This window comes from Hetaerina americana, unplaced genomic scaffold (assembly GCF_022747635.1).
Source record: "Hetaerina americana unplaced genomic scaffold, ioHetAmer1.1.p SCAF_1, whole genome shotgun sequence".
Classification (NCBI taxonomy): domain Eukaryota; kingdom Metazoa; phylum Arthropoda; class Insecta; order Odonata; family Calopterygidae; genus Hetaerina; species Hetaerina americana.
The window spans coordinates 101401930-101425097 of record NW_027286069.1 but is presented as its reverse complement, the minus strand read 5'-3'; the positions used below and the strand labels follow the sequence as shown (position 1 = coordinate 101425097).

General features: G+C 35.7%; 1 protein-coding gene across 1 annotated transcript in view; it reads left to right on the top strand.

Annotated features, from left to right (window-relative positions):
- Window positions 1–23168, top strand: part of nonC (serine/threonine-protein kinase Smg1) — a 122146-nt gene that overhangs the window by 44731 nt on the left and 54247 nt on the right. Inside the window, exons 23-37 of the mRNA XM_071594137.1 lie at window positions 3663–3928; window positions 4327–4504; window positions 4812–5077; window positions 5635–5921; window positions 6653–6847; window positions 8488–8915; window positions 11540–11930; window positions 12428–12684; window positions 14541–14771; window positions 15762–15944; window positions 17738–17958; window positions 18231–18580; window positions 19314–19504; window positions 20419–20477; window positions 22658–22811. Coding sequence (XP_071450238.1) covers window positions 3663–3928; window positions 4327–4504; window positions 4812–5077; window positions 5635–5921; window positions 6653–6847; window positions 8488–8915; window positions 11540–11930; window positions 12428–12684; window positions 14541–14771; window positions 15762–15944; window positions 17738–17958; window positions 18231–18580; window positions 19314–19504; window positions 20419–20477; window positions 22658–22811 — 3657 coding nt within the window. The remainder of the gene's footprint in view (window positions 1–3662; window positions 3929–4326; window positions 4505–4811; window positions 5078–5634; window positions 5922–6652; window positions 6848–8487; window positions 8916–11539; window positions 11931–12427; window positions 12685–14540; window positions 14772–15761; window positions 15945–17737; window positions 17959–18230; window positions 18581–19313; window positions 19505–20418; window positions 20478–22657; window positions 22812–23168) is intronic.

The following is a 23168-nucleotide window of genomic DNA, read 5'->3' as shown; positions in this document are numbered from 1 at the left end:
GGTGTGTAATTGATTTTTTTGAAGATAGAAGGAAGACCTTTTGTTAGTTGTGGGTGGTGAGGTAGTTTGACAAATTTCTTGTCACCTGGTGTATACAGTGTGGTGTTATTTTGGAGATGTCTTTTGTTCCTGTGTTTTTTTAAGATGTTATCAATGAGCTTTTCTGAGTAGCCGTTCACCACAGCCGTGTGTTTTATGTGTTTTAATTCTGTTATGAAATCCGCTTTGGACAAAGGTACATTGAGGAGCCTATGTACTAGGGAGTGGTAGGCAGCGAATTTGTGTGTTTTGTGATCGAAAGAAGATTCGTGTATGTAATTGTTGGTGTGGGTTGGTTTCCTGTAGATGTTGAATGAGAGGTGGTTGGAGGGGGTTCTGGATATCTTAAGATCAAGAAAGGGGAGGGACCGATCTATTTCAGATTCGACCGTGAACTTGATTGAGGGGTATTGGCTGTTAAGTTGGTTTTGAAATGCTTCTAAAGAGCATGAGTTGGTATCAAAGAGTTGGTATCAAAGTAAACCGAGGCCTGAATTTCAGTGTTAAACCCCCAAAACCACCCTTGAATGATCTCATTGCACACATAGAATCTGCCATTAAATACCTTGATATGGGAACCAAGAATCAAATCCGGACTTGCTGTGGGAACCAAATTAGGAAAAACCTTACGCAAGTCCCCAACAAGAGTGTACAACCTCCGAGAAACCTCTTTCCCCTTATCCGCTCACTTCGTAACAAAAACTGCTTTTACTTAAAATCTGACAAAGGGAATTCCTGTGTTATTCTAGACAAAGACACCTATTTCCAAAAAATGCAATCTCTTATTGACAATGGTCCCTACACCAAAATCTTAAAAAACCCCCTCAACAAAATGATCCTAAGCTATAAGTCTGCATTCATCAAGTTCACGGTCGAATCTGAAATAGATCGGTCCCTCCCCTTTCTTGATCTTAAGATATCCAGAACCCCCTCCAACCACCTCTCATTCAACATCTACAGGAAACCAACCCACACCAACAATTACATACACGAATCTTCTTTCGATCACAAAACACACAAATTCGCTGCCTACCACTCCCTAGTACATAGGCTCCTCAATGTACCTTTGTCCAAAGCGGATTTCATAACAGAATTAAAACACATAAAACACACGGCTGTGGTGAACGGCTACTCAGAAAAGCTCATTGATAACATCTTAAAAAAACACAGGAACAAAAGACATCTCCAAAATAACACCACACTGTATACACCAGGTGACAAGAAATTTGTCAAACTACCTCACCACCCACAACTAACAAAAGGTCTTCCTTCTATCTTCAAAAAAATCAATTACACACCCACATTTGTTAGTCAAACTAAACTGAAACACCTATTTGTTAATCCAAAAGATCCTATTGATACCCTAGACAAATCTGGAATTTACAAAATCTCCTGCCCACATTGTGACCTTTCTTACATCGGGCAAACTCGCAGAAATATTCGCACACGCTTTAAAGAACACGCTGCATGTTACAGACTGGGAAATTTCAACAAATCATCCGTCGCCCAACACATACACGAAAACTCACACAACATCACAATTGAAGACCTACAGCTATTGAAACATGTGCCTAATCACCTACTCGACCATTACGAAAGTCTGTACATTAACAAAACAAAAGAAAAACTCATGAACAGTGACAAAGGCCCAATATCGTCATCCTTGTTTTCAATCTCCCTTCCGGAATCATGACCGTCCCTTCCCCAACGGTCAAACGACCACCCCCCCCCCCCTTCGACCTTCAAATTTCCCAAGAATTGTACCTTCTCCTGTTGGCCCCTCGCCCACCCACCCGTGCTTCCCCTCCTTCCCCCCCCCATAACCTTCCCCCGTCCGTTACCATGCCCCCCCTCCCCTACTTAACTGTTACTTACATATTTTGGCTCCGACTAATCATTCTTCTCTGAAGAGGCCTGCTTAGCAGGCGAAACACCTGGTGTCAGGTTTTTCGGCATTTCCCCTCCAGCACTGTACTTTTGTGTCGTCCGAGTTTGAGTGACGGGTCACTGGCGCCGGGTTTCCAACCCCGTAAACCCTGTGTGTGTGAGTGTTTGTGACTTGCGAAGGTCAATTTGTTTGCAAATACCTGAGCGAGGGAGTAAGTGTTATATAATTTTAATTTATTTTTTCATTTGTATGAGTGACGGGTCACTGGCGTCGGGCTTCCCGCCCCGTAAACCCTGCGTGTGTGTGTGGTTGCGACTTGTGAAGGTCAATTTGGTGTGCAAATACCTGATCAAGGGAGTAATTGTTTGAACTATTTATTTTATTTTACATTTGTTTGAGTGACGGGTCACTGGCGTCGGGCTTCCCGCCCCGTAAACCCTGCGTGTGTGTGTGGTTGCGACTTGTGAAGGTCAATTTGGTGTGCAAATACCTGATCAAGGGAGTAATTGGTAGAACTATTTATTTTAAATTTCATTTGTTTGAGTGACGGGTCACTGGCCTCTGGCTTCCCGCCAAACAATAACTTTCCCACCCCCTTCTATATTCCACCTATAAGTGCCCTTAAGTGTACGGCTTTGGGTTTTACTTTCTTTGCATGTACATGGGTTTATACAATCAAAGTTACTCCTTGTCATCTATTTTCTCCAAAATACCATGGGTAATCTTGACATCTAGGTGAGACTTTGTTAATATCTTTTGATGAAAATCTGATGGTGCCCACTATCTTAGGACAAGTTGTTCTCAAAAACCATTTGTTTGTTTTTCAATTTATTCCCAGGATGCTGTGACATTTTTATAGCATTTGCATGTGGTGGCTAACAACAAATATGTGCAAATGAGATTTTGTTGTGCTGGCGTTCGGAAATTGCTTAAGCAAACTGGTATTATCTAGGACAGTGTCTGCCTAAGTTATTGCGGTTTTACATGATTTGAGACTTGTGTGACTCCGGGACTTCCTGTAACTGTGAAGCGCTTAAATATTTGGAAATGTTGCATAGTGTTGTGCGTTGCTGCTACGTTTCATGTTTTAACTCTAGTAGTGTCATTGATGTGTAAAGGTATGCTATCATTTCCTCACTTGTTTTGAAGGACATCAAGGTAAAACCATGTTTCAAGCACGGTTATGTGGTTTTTGTAGTTTATATGAATAAAACGCTTGTTCAGTAATAGAATGGAATCTTGCTAACGAGAACCTCACATAGCAAGTAATTTTGGCCAAACACTATGTGGATCATTATCTAGGCTGTCCCGAGCAAACTTAAACTGGTTTGTCCACTTTGGCAGCAGTTGAATATGAGGCCCTTCACTCCTTGTTGAATATGTGTCCTTCATTCCACGATAGAAGAAAAGGTGAACTGATCCACGATACTAAACGATTTTCTTTGGATAAAACTAGTACATAAATTTTTTTTGGCATGGAGTGCATTAGCTTAGTTAACATTAATTTATTTATGAAAAGTTGTTTCACTGAAACGAGTGTTTCGCTTTACGAGAAAGAGCCTGGAATGAATTATGCTCGTTTTATGTGTTTCCACTGTTCATAAGTAAAAATGGGATTAAGCATTTTTCAAATTGTTTTCCTGCTTGAATCCCACTCAATCATGTACATAAATTGAATAACGTGCCCTATAGTGAAATTTATGTGAGGTATTCTTTTTTGCAACTTCAATTTCAGAAATCACGCTCGGTTTTGAAAATACTGAGTAATTTCCCGTCGGCATTCAAGACTAATGAGAAACAAAGCAAAATCTCTGTTGTTGAGGAAAAGGATGATGAAGGAAGTGATGAAGAAGATGCCTTTGAAGATTCTGTATGGGAGAAGTATGGTTTGAATGATGGCATCATAGGTTCTGCTTCATCCACTGTTGGCAGAGTGGAGTCTGCATTGCAAAGCATTGCCCTTATTTTAGCCAATGATGGCATCAAGGTTTCAGATGTTGTGTAAGTATTGCAGTGAAGTAAATGGAATTTTATTTCTGTGTATTAATTCATCATTAAAAAATGGGTCGCAAGGTTGTCAATGGAATTAGTGAATCAGCTGGCCTAACTAAAACTTGGAAAGCTTTAAATAAAAGCTGTTAGCCTGTACAAATGGGATGTTCTACTATTACTACATTGGGTTGAACATATCAGCGGTCATGATTCATATCATATAAAATGATAATTAATTCGAATTAGTCTATAATTTGCAATTTTTTGTTGGCAGCATGACAGAGAGATGAAAATGACTTTGAAAATATGACTCATGATGTTTTTGGCTCTCATGAACATTGCAAATAAGAAAAGAGAAAATATGAAAATATTTTTCAAATTTCTGTTTCTTATGATTATTCATATAGGAAGTTGTCCATGATGGAAGAGGTGGAAGGGTGTGAAAAAGCCCTGCAAATTCATTTACGAGAGGGATTATTTAGCACTCCCAGCAATTTCCTTCCTGAAGCATGTGTGCTACAATGTGCTGCATCTGGTTTACGTTCCATTTTAGATGGAAAATCTGGCACATACTTATTTGATCTGGTAGGTGCTGTTTCTCTAATGAAACTTTGTTTTACATTTCCTCACTCTATGTTGACAGTTATGTTTGCAAAAAAATGTCACCAATATACACTCTCTATATCATTCTGAAGTATTCATAATTTTTTAAAATATCCAGACATTCAGTATGTTGAATGAATACTTTCATTTTGATTTCATTTGATTTTATAGTTTTCACTTTCATTTCATTAAATTAATTATAAGACTTGATGGTTAAATCACAAAATTTCTTTCCCATATTTCTCCTGTAATATTAGTAGTAATTTTTTCTTTCAATGAATATTTCCAGTCAAGCTCTGATGTCCTGGATCCTGGATTAGGGTCATCTTTGCTTCTTCGATTGCTGTGGTGGAGTCACTTTTTCTCGGCTGACCTAGAGAATGATGCAGTCATTAGCCGCCTTCGTCTTTGTGCAGCAAAGGCTGCTCGCTGGGAGGGAAATTTTAATCTGTGTGAGAGATTGCTGGAGAAAGAAATGAAAGTGCACAGCAACAAAGAAGTTTTCATTCTTGAAAATCTCCATGTCACTGCAGAACATGCAAAGTTCCTCCATTAGTGAGTTATTTTACTTTTTTAACTTCATCAGCGTTGACTTGTGCAGTGAGTCAATATTGAATATGTAAGGAATATGCTCATTTTTTCTCATATGTTTAGAGGTTTTGTAATAGTTAATGAGTTTTTCTTTTTTAATAATATACATGCATATTACTCAAGTTTTCAATTTTATAATTAATATTTAAAAACTTCTATCCACACAGTAATATTTTAAAAAATTATGAACTGATTGAACCGCTAAATCATATCACATAGAATAAAATTTAGTGTGCAAGGTATTTCCCAGTTTTTGGTGAATTATTATGTAATCAGTATTCATTGGAAAACAATATTTTATGCATTGATGCTATAGGGACCTCGTGAAGACATGACATTAATTTGGAAATAATTTCAGAATTTTAGGATATATGAGTGCATGGTTAACTTCAGCGGTATTCATAATTTAATTTCGATGTTATTGTTGTCAATTTTTTGCAAAATTTTCTCATTATCATGCATAAATTTTGGTTGGCATTAGGTTTTTTTATGTCATTTAAGTTATAACCTTCTTTTTACAGTACTGGACGTCAACTAGATGCAGTTAACTTGGCATCAAAAACTTGTCTTGAAATCTGCAAAGCCTTTTCTGAGAAGTCTACATCTGAGAATTATGACGTTCGTGAAAAGTGTTCCCGCCTCCTCCTCAGTCTTTCTAAATGGATTCAGTCCATATCCTCAGGCGCTGGTGATTCTGAAGCTTTGAATTCTTCTCCCACTGATTACGTCGCAAACGCACACACATTACAGGAGCTTTTGATCTGGGAGAAAAGCTCTGCTAATTTATCCCTGGATACTACTCCTCCAGGTTTGTGACTAAGGTTGTTTCATTAAAACTGTTTTGACTGATGGAGAATGTACAATTTTTCCGGGGCATTTATGAATAAAAATGGGAAAAGATTACATTTTTTTCATGTTCAGAATATACAGTTCTAAAGATGCAATACCTTACTCATTGCAAATCAGCTCGAAATCTAATCAAACTTCCATTAAAGACCATTTACATTTATCTTAAGTGTGGTCATAAAATTACTCCTTAGATCATCTTATATTCATCATCTGCATTACTTACATATTTTTCTTTCCTTAATGTAGGATAAGCTTAACTTAAGGTAGTAATACATTTTGTATTTACCTTGGTTAATGGTAAGGGTGGCTAGCTTAATCATTGTACTTTAATTTTGCAAAAAGAACTAGCTGATTTTTACAAATCATAATCAAATTTTATAGACTGCTCTCAACAACATAGTGACAAGCCCTTCTTTCTCGGGATTGAATTTAATATTCCCCATAACATAATGGGGTGACCACATATGAATGAATTTCCTGTGTATAAATACCTTCTGAATTATAATGGATGAGTAATCCATACAGGAATGCTAAAACAGCTATATAATGACAAAATTCGGATTATTACTTTATCTGCTGGAATAAGACTTTGTATAATCATCAGTATGTTGTGGCCATTAATAGCTACGTTAGCCGTTAATTTTCTGTAACACTGTAGTGATGAACAGCTGAAATGCTTTTTTGTTTTAGGTTTTGAAGAATTAGTTGTGAAGGATTCCTGGAAAAGTGGTGAAGTGAGTGAATCATCTATGGCATTACCTAGTTTAATCCGCCTTGGAATTTCCATGTGTCCAGGATTGGCAAAAGCTTGGGCAACTCTTGGTGGTTGGTGTTATGACATGGGTCGTAAAAATGTAGAAGAGATTTCAATGCCAACGGCTGCAGGTTTGTCATGTATCTATAACTATACCTTTTTTTTATTTAAATTTGAAACATGTACATACATGTACATCCCATGTGTTTACCCTCACTGATGCTTTGGAAAGCCTTTGGAAATCTTCATGAACCATTGATCAGTGAAATCCAATTATTGTTATGTTAATCATTTAGTTAAATGTAATGATTAACCCTTTGTAAACTTGGTAAATGTCAATCTGATTTCACTAATACCATTCACCTGTGGGATGAAAATATTTAAAATCTTTCTCTATGTAAGAATGGCTGTGTGAAGCTTCATCATTATTAATTTCAAAGCAGATGAGGAAAAATCTTACACTGCTTATCTATGTTTGCATTTGTGTAATATTATGTATGGGGAGCGTGACGCATAATTTTGATAGTTTACTTGGAGGTTAGTAATTTGAATTACGCAGAAGATTTTATGCCAAAAGATTGTGCATATAGTTTTTAAACAAACTTTGCACATTAGTGATAAGGTACATGCAATACATCAGTACTTCAAAAGAAGCACTTTAAAGCATCAGAACAAAAAGAAGATTCATGGTTAGCTGTTGAGTACATGAAAATAGAATCATAATTTCTTGATCAAGTCTTCTGTTACATGTTGCTTTTAACAAAAACAAAGCTAGATGAGATAATATTTGTAATATTGGAATCCTATATAGGAAATAAATACTCAGTAATATCATACCAAGTGCTTTTTTGCTAAGACCTCAAATGCAGAAGATTTCAAGTGACCCTTAGCTATAGAACATTGGTAATTTGATTTTATTATCATTATTAAGTCCTCTCTTTGTCCCATGGAAAGAAAGATAAATACTTAATACTTATTAAATTGAAAGTAAATATTATTAATGAATATTATGGATTCCGCCAAAAATATTCTTTCCAAGTATAATACTTTATTGTGAAAGGTGGTGAAATGGTGAAGACCTTTCTTCGAATGCAATCCTTTTTCAAATATGAAAATTGTTGTGTGCTTGTTGGAAGTTCAAAGATAAATTTTTATAACTTAGGTGCATTTACGTATGTTGCCTCTAATTCTTGACTTGGTGGAATCTAAGTATTTGGAAATAATAGTCATGCTTTCCATGTATGGTTTATGCTTGTATATTGTATAATTGTAACCGTGTTATCAATGAGTATGCTGAAATAACCTGTAAACACGCTACTTTTACGCATATAATTGCATTAACTTCTCTAACCAGTTTAAATAAGTTCTTCTACATCAAAAGCTGTCATCACCAATAGTCGCATTGTGTACTCCAATAGATGTGGATAGATCCACTGACAATAGGATTGATTTTTCGGTCATTTAATGGGAATACTTCTATTTCAGGCATACCCACTTACTTTCCATGAATTAAGTATATATTATTTACTTCTTTTCTCTGTAGAAAAGAGTTAATAAATTTGTTGAGTTGCCCTCAGTTAAAAAAAGATATAGTGTGAAAATGTTGGCATTTTGGCCTCATGTTGCATTACTGTAATGGCATAACAATAACTTTCCATAATTATGAATCATCATGCCAATGATAAATCAATATTAATATGTATTCCTTCAGAATGTGACACATTTTTTTGTAAATTAACCAGGACTTCATTTTCATTCATTTCTTTTGAAGGTGGTAACAACATTCCTAAGTGGCTTTCAGAAGAAGAAATCATGGCTGCACAAAATGTGTTCATGCCCTCATTACAAACTGATGTGGAGATTTTAGAAGCTTGTGAATTCCTCATTCAGAAGTTTAGTGAAGAAGAGAGTGATGAGAAGGATGTGATTAGTAACCTTGTTAGTGAATTTAGCTCTCTTTCACTTGATGCCAAGGATCAGCAGGTGCTTGAAAGTATTTCATCTGTTGATAACCAAGAAGTTTCTGAAGTTTCATCTCCCAAAAGATATCTATCCAGTTTAAATGAGGAACAGCTGGCCAATTTGTGGACATTAGTTCAAAATGCATTAAAACGGCGCTATGTGCATTATGAAATGGCAGTGGCAGCTTATTTCCGCTACTTGCACCTTAGTGGGGGTGATGAAGAAGATAAGTGTAAGGTAAGGCTTCTTCTTAAAGTATAAAAAACCTTTTAAGCCTCAACAGTTTCAAAGTTGCCTAATCATTTGTCTTAATTGCCTAAGGCCTGCTGGTACTGAAATGATAATTATCATTAACTGTTGCCAATTTGATTATAATAGAAAATTTTCATGCTTGAAAAATATCGCTAGCTATTGTTATTTTTTTATGCTAAACATATATGTAGTTAAGAATGGAAATGCTCTGTTGGAAGCTGTACATTAAGCATTAATACTATGCATACTATTATATGAGCAATGATTGGATGAAGGTAAGTTTTTTGTGAGATAAATTCAATGAGCTTGGCATCTTTTATGTTAAAATTCATCAGGTAGTCAAAACTATGGCATAATGCATGGTGTATATGAAATCAGAACCTTGGTTATCTTAATTTCATTTCCTGTCATTCTGGGTCTGTCATTTCCAAAAATTCTGGTCCATTATGACAATGAGTTAAATACATTCATTGCTGGCCATTTATTTACAATTATATGTTTCATAAAATTATTACTGGAATTTTATATTATATAATTTACAATATAAACTTTATAAATGACTGGTTGAATTAGCTTTATATTTATTATGTTATCTTGTATACCATGCATGCATGGTTACAAAATACAAAATAATAAGGAAAGTTGTGTATACAGAGTAAAATGAAATATGCTGTGTGATACAAATTTTCTCCTTATGACAAGGTTGAAAACATGGTGAGAGATAAAATCCCAGGTTACTAATGCTTAACTGGATGTATATTTCCTTCTTGATTTCTTTGTGTGTCATACGCCTCAATTGGAATACAATCTAGATTTTGGAGTTTTTTTCTTCCGTGGTGGGATCCTTTGAAAAAGAACTGTAGAGATGAGCTAGGTGACCTCCACTAGGTCCAAGCCCTGATGAAGGATCCTCCAAGAATACCTCCAAATCACTGCCAAGGTTCTTGGTGTATGAACTCATCGGAAATTCTTTCCAGTCAACTTGGTGTACGTTACACAGGCATTGGATTTAGCCATCAATATTATGTAAAAGGTCAATTTATGGCATCATTGCATGTAGTGGTAGTTAAATACAGTATAAAACATTTGTTAGCCCAATAGGTTGACACCAAATTTATTTCTGCTGTAGGTCACTATAGCTGGCTTGGTTTTTTCAACGCTTCCTCAATCTCTGAATGCTCCCATTACATGTGTGTGGCATGTGCTTATCATATACACATCATGTTTATCTTTCCAGCTTGGTGCTAGAGTGTTACCTTTCCTTCTGTAAATTTCTTCTATGGGACTTGGATGTGTGTTAAAAAGTGGAGTGGGCATCAATCTCCTATTTTTTTAAAATTCTCTCCAATTATCCCATGTTCTTCTTATTCAAGCTCTCCTTAATAAAAGATTGCTGTTGTTGAGTTAATGCACTAAGAAGTACTACAAAAGTTAGAAATAATAATGATTAAAGAGGTGTAGCTCTGTATAATTTTTTTTGCATAAGTATTTTAAGGGTTTGTGGTTAAACATTTTCTGGTGCAAAAATGTGATTTAGCTAGTCCGTAACTTTGGAGGACCCCCTTAGAAGAGGATCCTAGAAAATTCCTGAGATTGATTTTTTAATATAAGGATGTTAGCATTGGACTACTGTGTTTAGAAGTACGAGTATAGGGAAGGTTAGAAATAATAAAATGAGCGATTATTTGAATAATCTTGGGGGATCGAGATGTTGCAGTGGCTAATGTGCTGGCTTCCCACCCAGAGGGCCCAAGTTTGAATCCCAGAAGCTGATAGTTTTCAGTGGTATCCCAATCCCTACTTGAGGTGCTTTGTAGAGGGCACTTTGAGTAAGTATGCCGTCCATTGGATGGGACGTTAAGCTGCCCCTTGGTACCTTTCGTTAAGAGTAGGCTAATGCCAACATAGGATTTCTCTCCATCCTTTCCTATCCATCCATAATGGTGCAAATGACCTTCACTCTCGGTTGCTTCCCCTAAAACTACTACTTGAAAACTCTTTGGCCACTAAGGATTCTGATGGTAAATTTAATGCAATTAAGTTTTCCTTCAAATTTTCTAACTATAATGCGAATACAATAAAGCTGATTATTTGTCTGATTTGATGCCCCATTTGTTCTGGAAATCCAGAAAATGTTGACATGTTGAAGTGCTTTTTTAATATAATAGTATATGCAATTTTTTTATGGAGAGTAAATTTGAATCTGCCAACATTCAATGAGCATTGCTCTTTTAGGTAGTGGTATTTAGTGATCAAAAGGAAGAAGGCTTAACAGGTAACCATTAAGAGCAATTCGCAAAAAGTAGTTAAAATTTATGGAAGCAAAGATTTTATTTGACGTGGAGATAATACATCTGCTATGTCATCATTTTTTTATTGTATTTCACCTACATTCGGATTTGATCTTGATAATTAGATGGATGAAGTATTTTTTAGCGCTTCTAATGGTTTATTTTTTAATCTTAAGCTCTAATTTATTGTTTAATATGCAGCCTTGGCTCACATTTGTGGAAGCTTTCTGCCCCTTCTTGAATGTTCAAGCTAATTAAATTTTATTAAAAATAAATGTGGCTCTGAATTTAATTTGGAAACAACTATTTCAATCATAGGACTCAGCAGTAAATGGCTCTGATTCAACCACTCGTCTGATGGCATCCCTCCGGCTGCTGCGTCTGGTATCTTCACCCCTCCGTGCACATGTTCGTTTGCGCCCTAATCTTGAGCACGGTGTTGCCTCAACACCTGTTGCTCCTTGGGTTCCTCTACTACCACAGCTACTTTCACGACTTGGGCATGCCTCAACTCCACCTTATGCCCGTAAGGCCCTGTCGGGTCTTCTCTGCCGGCTTCCCCAGCACCTTGTGGCATTTCCAGCAGTTGTGGGTGCCACTGCTGATAGCCTAACTAAAGCTCCTGGACTAAGGCAGCCCTCAGGACCAAAGGGTGGGTTGCATGGCAAGAGGAATTCTCTTCAGGAAACCAGAGATGTTGCTACATCTGGTGAGTTAATCATAGGGCATGGATTCTTGTGTACTGCTATTTTTTATAGATTTATCAAGGCAAGCTTGAAAATTGTGTATCATGGGAGCTCTGAATTTGACAAAAAAAGTCAGCCTTAGAAAAGACAAATTGCCTCATTGATTTGAATGTCATTAAAAGAATAATTGTTCTCCCAACATTTGACGGCCCCAGTGGTGGTGGGATAACGTCCTCGTCTGCCAACCCGGAGGTCGCAGGTTCAATTTACACCTGGGTGGTTTTCCTCCACCTAGGGCATGGGTGTATGTAATTGTCAAATTGTTATACCAATGTTCAAAGTTCAATGTAAAAGTCGAAGTGATGTTTTCGGACTAATGTAAAATGCATAAATTTACTCCACATTCAATTACTATGGCTGTGATCAAATTCAAAATTGATGTTATTTTCATGTATCCTCTTAAATGCTTCCATCCAATCATACTACATTTTAAGCACCTTCCACTGAATTTTATTTCCAGCTTTATTTGAGTGCTCTCTATCCCAGAGTGGAGATGTTGAAATTGAGTCAGTGAATGATGAGAGGGAGCAGGTGGACAAGGAGGAGGAGGTGGAGGAAGAGAAAGTGATACAGAGGGGTGGGGAAGGAGTGGATGAAGAAGACGAGGAAGAGGAGGATGACGATGATGAAGACGAAGAGGATGGCAGTGTGGGAGAGATGCAAGCCTCTGTCATGAAAAATTGCTTTCAGTCCATTGTTGATATACTGGCCAAAAAGGTAAAGCCAATCTTAGGCTCATATTTATAAAATAAATGTTTAGAAAACAGTTCATTATTCATGCATACATTTTGTGCATAATCTCAGCTTTCTTAAGCATAAAATCTCATGGCAGTGATTTCATGTTAAAAATACTAATGTTGAGACCGGACCTCATATTTTTATTATTATCTAAATGGGGAAATTTTTAAATCATGGTATGATTATGAAATTATAGTAAATTTCCACAGTTAAAGGTGTCAGTCACTTATTTGGTCTTGTTGGTCAATTCAGATTTGTTGGAAATCCACAGCTATTGGTAAAAATATTTTTTTGGAGTGTCAGAACTTTTCGGTTTTATTTTAATGAACTCAAAAAAAATCTCTGGCTTAATAATTAGAATTCCTTGTATTTTGCCATTAGTTGCTGTAGCCTCACATTGTTTTTCTATTATTTGGTGTTACCACTTTTCCATACAAGCTGTATTATCAAATGTTACCCAGAGAAAATGCTTTGTTGATATAGTGGTATTGCACCATTTATAGGTATGCATGGGAGAGTGTGATAAGTGTCAAATTGTAATTGGAGCGTCAAGATTAAATAAGCCATGCATTGTAAGAGAAACTTGGATTGAACTCATGAGATCAATCATCCGTACCTAATTCTAGATTCCCCTGCTGTCCCTTCCTGCTTGTTGAACTCTGCATTCTTGGATCTGATTTCTACAGGGTCTCTGATATCTTTTTATAAATTTCCCAGTTTTTTTAACTCTATCAAAGATCAGGACAAATAAGCTTACATATGTATTTTCTTAAAATTTTTGTTCAATGCAAATTTGCTATGAATATTTATCACCTTTGGGTAGAATCCTAATACTAAAGAAACAGGCAATCAGCTTGTGGCTCCAGTCATATAATGAGCATTGCATTAATTGCATGTAGGGGACAAAATATTTTCATTTCCAAATGGTCTGTTATTATTTTTCCTTTCATCTCAGATAAAATTAAGAAATATTTTATGTTAAATGTTTTAAAGGTTTAACAATTTCAGTGGAAAATGTTATCTGAATGTGAGGTTTTGGTATACCATATGGATCCTCGGTTCAAAGTTATGCTAATTTTCAGATGCCAATCTTTGGGGATGCCTTATATTTTGTAGAGTAGCTGCAATCTATTGTTGATTGTTAAATGCTTTATTAAATGTTATCATGATGTATTTATTAATGTGTGATTTCTCTTGAGATTGGTAATGTCATAGGGACCCATCATGTAGGGACCCATCAGGTTGTTGTAATATTTTAGTAAATAATGTCCTTGATGTTTTTTAAAGAGTCTAGGTGAGACTTAATGCAGTAGGTGTATTTTAGGCACCTGCAAGAATGTTTCAGCTTCAGGATTCAATTCCTAAAAATTGAAAGGAATTTAAATATGACTAAAACAATAGAGGTAATATAAAAGATTTTTTTTAATAATCATAAAGTTTTATTTATTGTAAACTTTTAAAAAAATCACACCCACAAGTGGGTGGAATAAATACATTATCAGACACTTAACACAGTTCAGGAATTATGACCTCATGATAATGGTTTTGTATCACACTTGGGTTTTAAAGGCCACAGGATTCAAGGTGTTTCATACTAAATTATGTTCATTAAAATTTTTCCTCTAACCTTAAGAGCTTAATTATGTGATGTTTGTCATCATGTTTAGTAACAGTTCTTTTCACATTTTTAATCAAGCATAGTATAGATCTATGATGTAGTTTTAATTTATTTAGTATTCCCTGCATTAATGGCAATTTTTAACCGAATTTCGGATTGACAATTGTGGATGTTAATGTGTACCCTAGAAAGACTTACAAGGTTATTATTTTGTCAGAACCCAGAATGTGTGGCAGGAGTCCAAATGCTAGTAAAGGAACTCAGGAGGAGTACTCTTCTATGGGATGAGGCTTGGTCAGGCCTCCTGGCACAGCAGTCCACTGAAGCTTCAAGGCGTTGCAGTCAAGCTGAGGCTGAAGCAGCTCGAACATATGCCAATCCTAGAATCCAGGATCCAACTGTGCGAGATAAGATCATAACGGAAAAACACCGGATTATTGTTGCCCCTGTGAGTGTTTGGTTTTTCATATGCAAGTTTTTACTTCTCTTTAAGTTCAGTAGTTTTAGTTTCCTGTCAATTATTTAAATTTACTTTTATGTTTGCCAAAAACTCAGGGTTTTGTACTAAACATTATTGTATTAATAGGATGTGTACTATACCCTTTTTAAATTAAGTTTCATATATTTTGTATGTACAGGGAGGCAAGACCTCTTTGTTGAAATTATTTTACTGTTAAGATGGCAATTCTTACTTAGGCAGCGTTTTGTAAACACGTCAATGGCTATTCACATTAATTATTTCTATATATGATGGAGGGTATATTTTTGTCAATGTCTCTTAAAGCTCCACTGAAAGAAACCTAGAATTTATGTACCCCTACTAAATATAATTCTTGAATTGATTGTTTTTTTAGAATGTGGACTGGTTTTTATAGATATACTAATCTGATAAGAACCTAAAGTTTCGATTGTTGAACCTAGAATTTATAGGATAAGTCACCTAGCTCACTGAGATGATTTTAATTATATCTTTACTTAGGTTTCATTTGTTCACAAAGTGTGTGTTTGTTTTCATCATGTACATGTATTTAGCCATTGAAAATAATAATTGTGTATAAATTATTTATTAGTCCTTGCTAACTGATTTAAAAGATAATATTTGGAAAAGTTATCTGCTGGTGCATAAACATGAGCTGTGCTAAATTTGACGTTTTTGTTTTTCAAGCTGGTGCAGGTTTTTTGAATTATCTAAAATAACGCCATGGCTATTGACCGACCTTAGTTAATATTACATTTTAATATTAATATATTTTACTTTAGAAAGGATGAAAGAAAAACAGCTTGTAAGTCAAACAGAGGCTTGAAAATCTGCAAGAAATAATGTGATTGTTAAGAACTTGCTTCTATCACTTTCGAAATATTGTCAATTAAAATAATTTAGCCGTTGAAAATAAACTGAATTGTTTTTATGTGATGTTGTTCCTTTTATCTGACACAGGTGCTATGGGCATTAGAGCAGCTTTACTCATTGACTTGTGTTGTTCCACCTGAGACACCCCATGAACGGCGCTTTAGGGATCGTCATGGACCCCTGCTAACCGAGCTGCTGTCACGTATGCGCCAACCTCCTGACCCAAGACATCCAAATGAATCTTGGCTCTCTCTTTATCATAGAATACAAGTATGTATGTTTTTTTGGATTGGCTTGTATATTAAAGATACTGCTATAATGCCCAGGGCTCAGTTCACCTAATTTGTTATTGTTATCACTTAATTGCTTATTCGAACAAAATGTAATTTTTTCCTTTTCATGTTTGTTACTCTTATGCTAAAAAATCTTGTTTCTTGTCATGGATGTAAACATCAGAATAGCAATAATGTCACTTCTTTTTTTTTTGTAATTTCATGTTGATAGTGCTTTTGTGTACATCAATGTGATTGGGATTTGCGGTGATAATATGCAAACTGTTAATTTGATCTTTTTAAAATTTGAAATTCTTGAGTAAAATAATGTTTGGACTAAAGTCATCCCATAAAGAATTGCACCCTAATGAGCATCATTTTTCATTTTTTAGATTTTCTTTTTGGAAATTTTGGTTTGTTTACTTCGTTGAAATATTTACTCCTCTACAAAATAATGCTAATTTTCACACAGTTTAATACAGCCATAATTCATGGAAAAACCATGACTGCGGGAAAATTATTTTTTTATCGAACGAGGCAGCAATAATGTTGAATAGAATAAATGTAAAGGCAACCGAGAAAAAGAGACTGTTACAGTATCTGCTTGGAAAACCATAGTCATGTGGATTTTATGGCCTTAGACCAGTGGACAGAAGTGCACAGTTAACCAAGCCGATGGATAGGTATTCATTGGCGTTTTTAGTAAATATTCACAGCAGCAATTACTTTCTTCCTAAATGGATAGAAAATATTAAAGTACGAACTTGCCCGTTCAATTTGTCTTAGATTACAATTGACGGATAAGATGTCATTTAAATGCAGAAATTTCATTATGTAAGAACTATTAGTCTTGAATAGGATGGGAATCTGAATCCTTCGTTAAGTGGACGACTCTGTTTAAGTAACTATCATGGCAATTAATGCAATTCTTTGAATATACCATTGAGATTTTGCTGGCCAAATGCAGAGCTTTAGGATGTATTTTTAAAGTTTATATTTGTCAAACCTTAATAATTGAAATTCAATTTTTTCAATTATTTTGTATTGTGGAATAATGTGAATCAGTTGTTGCATAAATAATTGAAGCAAGAGCATATTTTATCACATACTAAATAGTTAAAGTAATATTGTGTTGCATCACATTTTTGTCAATCTCATTACAAACAAATAGTAATTGTTTTAGTTACCGAGTTTTCTTAAACAGTGCATTTATTTTTACCTAATTATCTGATGTACATTTTGCAGTAGTTACTAAATGAGCTGTGTTGTATTACAGGAAAATAGTACTGTTTTCAAAGTCATGAATCGTCCCCAAATATTTACCTGTTTACTGAGTGTATTTTTTCATTATGTATGTTTCATTTAAAATGTTAATCACCTCACTGAAATAATTAGAAAAAGTATCATTATATTTTATTTATATTATATGGGATAATTGAGGTTTATGATATGTAAGCATATGCAATTTCTGTTGGAAATTCCCCAGCCCTAGTATTGACTTTCTTGAAACCAAATGTTTTTTTCTTTGAAAGAAAACTATGTTTTGTAAAACTGTCAAATCAAATTGACATAATTTCAAATTTGAAGTCCACAGATACCTGCCATGGCTACTTGGACTCATGGATAAAATTTATTTAGCATAAAGTTAGACAAAAATAAGATTCTGTCAAAGAAAAAGGTCTGATTGCAATGTTCTGTAGAAAGCAGCTTTTTTGGAAATTCTGTGTGTATAATTTTAACTTCACTTTTAATTCATGTTTATTCTAATGAACATCCTTTGGTGATTGACAGGCGTCCTTGAGAGGTGGATCAAGTTCAGGACCGCCATCATTGCGCATGTCCGAAGTTAGTCCGGTTTTAGCTGCCATGCGTGGAACAGCTGTTGCTATGCCCGGTGCCAATAATTCCACTGGGAATGTAATCACTATAGAAGGAGTGCATGAGCATGTGACAATTCTTCCAACAAAGACTCGACCTAAGAAACTGGTTTTCTATGGTTCTGATGGACTAAAGTAAGTTGTTTCAGCATTAAGGTTATGATTGTTGTGAAAATTTCATGCAGCTTTGAAAATTTAGTGCTCGTACTTGATGAAATTTGCTTGAAAATGATAATAAGTGATATGAGCAAGTCACACTACAGATGTTTAATTTTTCTTGTGACCTGTTATTACCAAATTGGCATTTCATTCCTATACTTATCAATATACCAAAAAATAAAGAGATTTTCTCTCCCACCAGTATAATGGAGTACCTTCCTCATTTTTCCAATTAAAAATCTTTCCAGGTATACGTATTTATTCAAGGGTCTAGAGGACCTGCATCTGGATGAACGAATAATGCAGTTCCTTAGTGTTGCCAATACAATGATGGCTCGTGCATCGAGAAAGTACAGTAATCTGGATGTTGTGAACAGAGGAGGGGGTGGTTGGAAAGATCGTGGGTCATTGTACCGAGCTAGGCATTACTCTGTGACTCCACTTGGTCCAAGGGCTGGCCTCATCAGCTGGGTTGAAGGTGCCACTCCTTTGTTTGGACTGTATAAGAGATGGCAACATCGGCAAGCAGCAGCAGCAGCTGCCGCAGCGGCGGCGGCAGCTGCAAAACCACCAGGAATCCAGTCCTCTTCTGGCCAAGGTTTGTCGGCTGAAATTTCAAATTCATTTTTCTGCTATGATAGTTGAAGATTGAAAACTGGAAAGGTTAAAAAAAGATAAAACTTTTTGCAAATGAGGTGTGAAGGAGTAAATTATATTGTTGTTATTTAATTAAGTACATAAAGAACTTGCATTATTCAGCATTTATGGTTATTGTGGAAAACTTTTTACATGCATCCAGAAATGCATTTTTCCATAGGCTAGCATTTTATCGAAAGCCTCTCTCTCACCACTATAAAATGGTGCCGTCTCTAAAAATTCAATCACCAAAAATGCAATTCTTTCCTCATCTGCATGCACAAAATTTCCAATATACTGGAGCTTAAAATGAAGCATGGCAAAAATTTCATATTTCTGATTTGATTACCTTATGGCATTTAAAAAATAATATTAATATCTGCTTTATTATTAGTATTTATATTAAATATGGAACTATTCTTTATGCTGTGTGCTTAACATTTTTCAAAGCTGATTTCTATCAACATGTTCATAATATTTTTCACCTAAATTTGTTGCCCTAGTTAAATATCATTGTCTTTTATCTCTAGAGGCATTATTTTATTTATTAATATTTCTGTTAGTGTTTAACTTAATTTTAAGGTTTTACTACCTTCATTTATTTTTATGAGTTCCTGTTTTGAAAGGACGATTTTTATAGCAGTATGCGTTGCATCCTTGGACTCTGCTGACTTCTATTTGTTTGTGCTAACTAGGCTCTGGCAGCAGCAAAAGTGGCACTGGTAATACGGGTGCACCCACTGGAATTCTTCGTCCATCTGAATTGTTCCACTCCAAACTTGCACCATTGCTGAAAGAAAGGGGAATTCCAGTGCCTGTTGCCCCTGGTCCTCATGGGGGAGGTGGATATGTGCCTGCTGATGGAAGGAGAGATTGGCCTCCCCAGGTAAAGACGAACAAAGGAACCTTAAAATCATTACCACATCCATTAGAATCCATTATTGGCAATCAAGCAGAAATGGTTGTGTTTCTGTAATTTAGGGGCATGAAAACCAGATACTGGTAACTAATAATGATTACTTACATGTGGATATTGTGTTTAAAAGAGACTCAACTTTTCAGATATCCTGCCAACTGTCTCATTTTCTAGAAATTGCCCCTAGTGATAGATGTTTAACCACAAACTCTTGTGATTGGTCTCCTTTGAGCCTTAATGGGCCAAAGCAGAGTGTTTGATTTTTACTATTTATGGGTGATTTTTAATAATTTTCCTATGAACTTGAGCATATGCACATGTGTGCATATGCTCAAGTTCTTTGTACAATTAATTGAAAGAGTAACAATTGAAGGTCTTGAAGAATATGCATGTGAAATGTTGCTGCAAATTGGGTATAAACTTTATGTTGACAGTTACTGAACCATAAATACGAGGAATACTGTATGAGGAAAAAGCAGTACAATTAATAGTTTAAACAGTTTGAAAAGATAGAATGTTGACTGGTAAAGTTTCTGAATCTGGTTGGCTATAATCATGCAAAGAAAATGTTTCCATGATGTGATACCTGGAAATTTATGGAGAAATTTCTTTGGAAACGAGCATCAACAGAGGCTCTTGCCATCAAAATTTGTCCAAAAATTTTCAAATGCTTTGCATCAGTGCATAATTCGTCCTATGTTTGTGTGAGCTGATGGTGCTCCGTTAATAAATTTGTCAATTTTTCAACAAACCTTGTAAACCTAGGATGCAGATTACCAATACAGATTAATCAGAAAAGGGATATCTTATTTTAGTGCATATATGTAATCATATGTCATCAGTTGGTCTAAAATTCAAGAAAGATAAAAGACTCTTTATTCCAGGTGCTTCGCCAAGTACTCTCACAGCTAATGGAGGAAACACCCCGGGACTTACTAGCCAAGTGAGTATTCATATTTTGAGGTCCACTTTGATGAACACATGCATATAGAATTCAGAAAAAAATGTTTGTAATTCTGAGTACGTATTATGGCCAACAGAATCAAACTTTCATTGCACAAAAATCATGAATTTTATTTTGGAAGTTCTCATTGTATTTCATAGATAGTCCAGATATGTATGCCCCAGTATGATCTAAAAGGAAGAATTTCTTAACTACTTTATTATAGATCCAGCACAACCATTGTATTGCAATAATGTTATGGTACTGTGTCATACAGATTCTGTTCATGTTGTTGATTGCCTTGAATGTACATTATATCATGGGATTCATACACCATGATTACTTGGTTATGAAAACTTTGGTCTTATCAAAAGTTAAGTTATTGAAAGACAGACCTGCATAGATTGTTAGATTTTTCTGTGATGTAATGTTGCTAAGGTGCTTTTGAATGTGCCTCTGGGTGTATACTACCTTGATCAAAAAGTTCCCGTAATAACCACCGTGTGGCGCTCCCATCGTTCCGATTTGAGTTCTGTTTTTTTTGTTAAATTGGTACATCTGTTGTTGATATTCCCTTTAAATCTTAGTGTCATAACTTGACATTTGCAAAAGTTACGGTCGGTTTTCAGTATGTCCATCAGTGCTTCCTGCGATTTTTCCATTACTTCCCCTCGGCTGCTAAAACGCGTTCCCCGTAATGGTTTTTTAACTCGATTGAACAGAAAGAAGTCACAGGGAGCCAAATCAGGTGAATTCGGTGGCTGTTGGATGGTATTTGTTGCATTTTTTGTCAAAAAATTACGAATAATGATAGCACTGTGCGACGGTGCGTTATCATGGTGCAAAATCCACGAGTTTTCTGCCCACATTTCTGGTCTCTTTCGGCGAATTGCTTCACGCAAACGTCTCATAACGCCCAAATAATACTCTTTGTTTACTGTCTGGCCTTCTGGCAAAAATTCATGATGCACTACACCGTTGTAATCCATGAAAACCGTCAGCATTGCCTTCTTTTTTGACTGAAAACGACGTGGTTTTTTTGGTCTCGGCTCATTTGGTGAACGCCATTCACTTGCCTGATGTCTGGATTGCGTGTCGTACTCATAAACCCACGTCTCGTCTCCAGTAATGATCCTTTTGATGAATGTGGGATCGGATTCAGCCTCGCAAATCATGTCTTTTGCGACGTCAACACGGTCTCTTTTTTGCATGAAATTGAGGTCTTTTGGAACCAACTTTGCTGCTACACGACGGAAACCCAAATCATTAACCACAATGTCTTGGGCGGATCCATAGGCAATGTTCAAGTCCTCCGCTATTTCTCTGATGGTTAATTTGCGGTTATTGACCAACATTTCTTTCACTATATCAATTTTTTCACCGACTTTCGATGTCGATGGTCTGCCACTGCGTTCATCATCTTCGATTGACTCACGACCACTTCTGAACCGCTCGTGCCACTGGTAAACGACCGTTTTTTTTAGAGAATCCTTGCCGAAACACTTTTCCAACATTTCCAACGTCCGTGCGCCACTAAATCCGTTTTTTACGCAAAATTTAATACAAGTTCGTTGTTGCAAATTTAAATCCATTTCTGAAATTGTAAAAAATCGCCAACACACACAGAGATAGATGTACTCTTGGCTACGTAACTTTTGCAAATGTCAAGTTATGACACTAAGATTTAAAGGGAATATCAACAACAGATGTACCAATTTAACAAAAAAAACAGAACTCAAATCGGAACGATGGGAGCGCCACACGGTGGTTATTCCGGGAACTTTTTGTTCAAGGTAGTATTATATAGCTCAGAATATCTCTAATTCAATGAGTGTCTTCTTTCCAGAAGAAGCTTGCTGCAATACAAGGTAGATGTTTGACATGCGTAATCCTATTCCCTCCATTCATAGGCATGCCAAAAAGCCATCTTAATACACCTAAATAAAAAATTTGAACTTTCAAGCTCTAGAAATAGGTGAAGAATTAGAAATTCACAAATCTAGAGCTGTGATGTCCTTGTTTTTCTCAGACTATGCGTGGTTAGTTAGGCTAATGATGTCAATAAGGTTAATGTGTACTGTTTATGCAATTGGGTAGCTCATCATATCTGTTATGGTGGGTGCTTAAAATCATAAGAAATTAAAAGATTTAGCTTAATCGACAAGCTGTTTCCATTACAGAGAGCTCTGGTGTCGTAGTGCTAACGCAAGTGCATGGTGGCAAGCAACACGTACATATGCTCACTCAGTTGCTGTAATGTCTATAATTGGATATGTAATTGGCTTGGGAGATCGTCATCTTGATAATGTACTTGTGGACTTGGAAACTGGCGAAGTAAGATCTTTATATGCTCATTTTTAACTTTACCTTGTATAATTATTTTTTCATGTAAAAATAACTTGAATATTTTCTTAGATTGATGATACTATTGTTTTGAAACTGTGTTCATCAGAATTATGTTACGTGCTGAAATTTAAGATTAAATTTAGAATTGAAAGAAATTTCATTTTGTCATAAAAATACTGGAATACACATTCTATTAAATATAGTAAATGTTGCACAACAACTTGTTGTGGTTCATGCTTAGCCACCTGACCATTTATGTAATGTCTGGTCATTTAAAATGTGACATAATACCTTTTAAGTGTTTGAATTACTTAAAAATACCTTGTCTACACAGAATTACTGTAC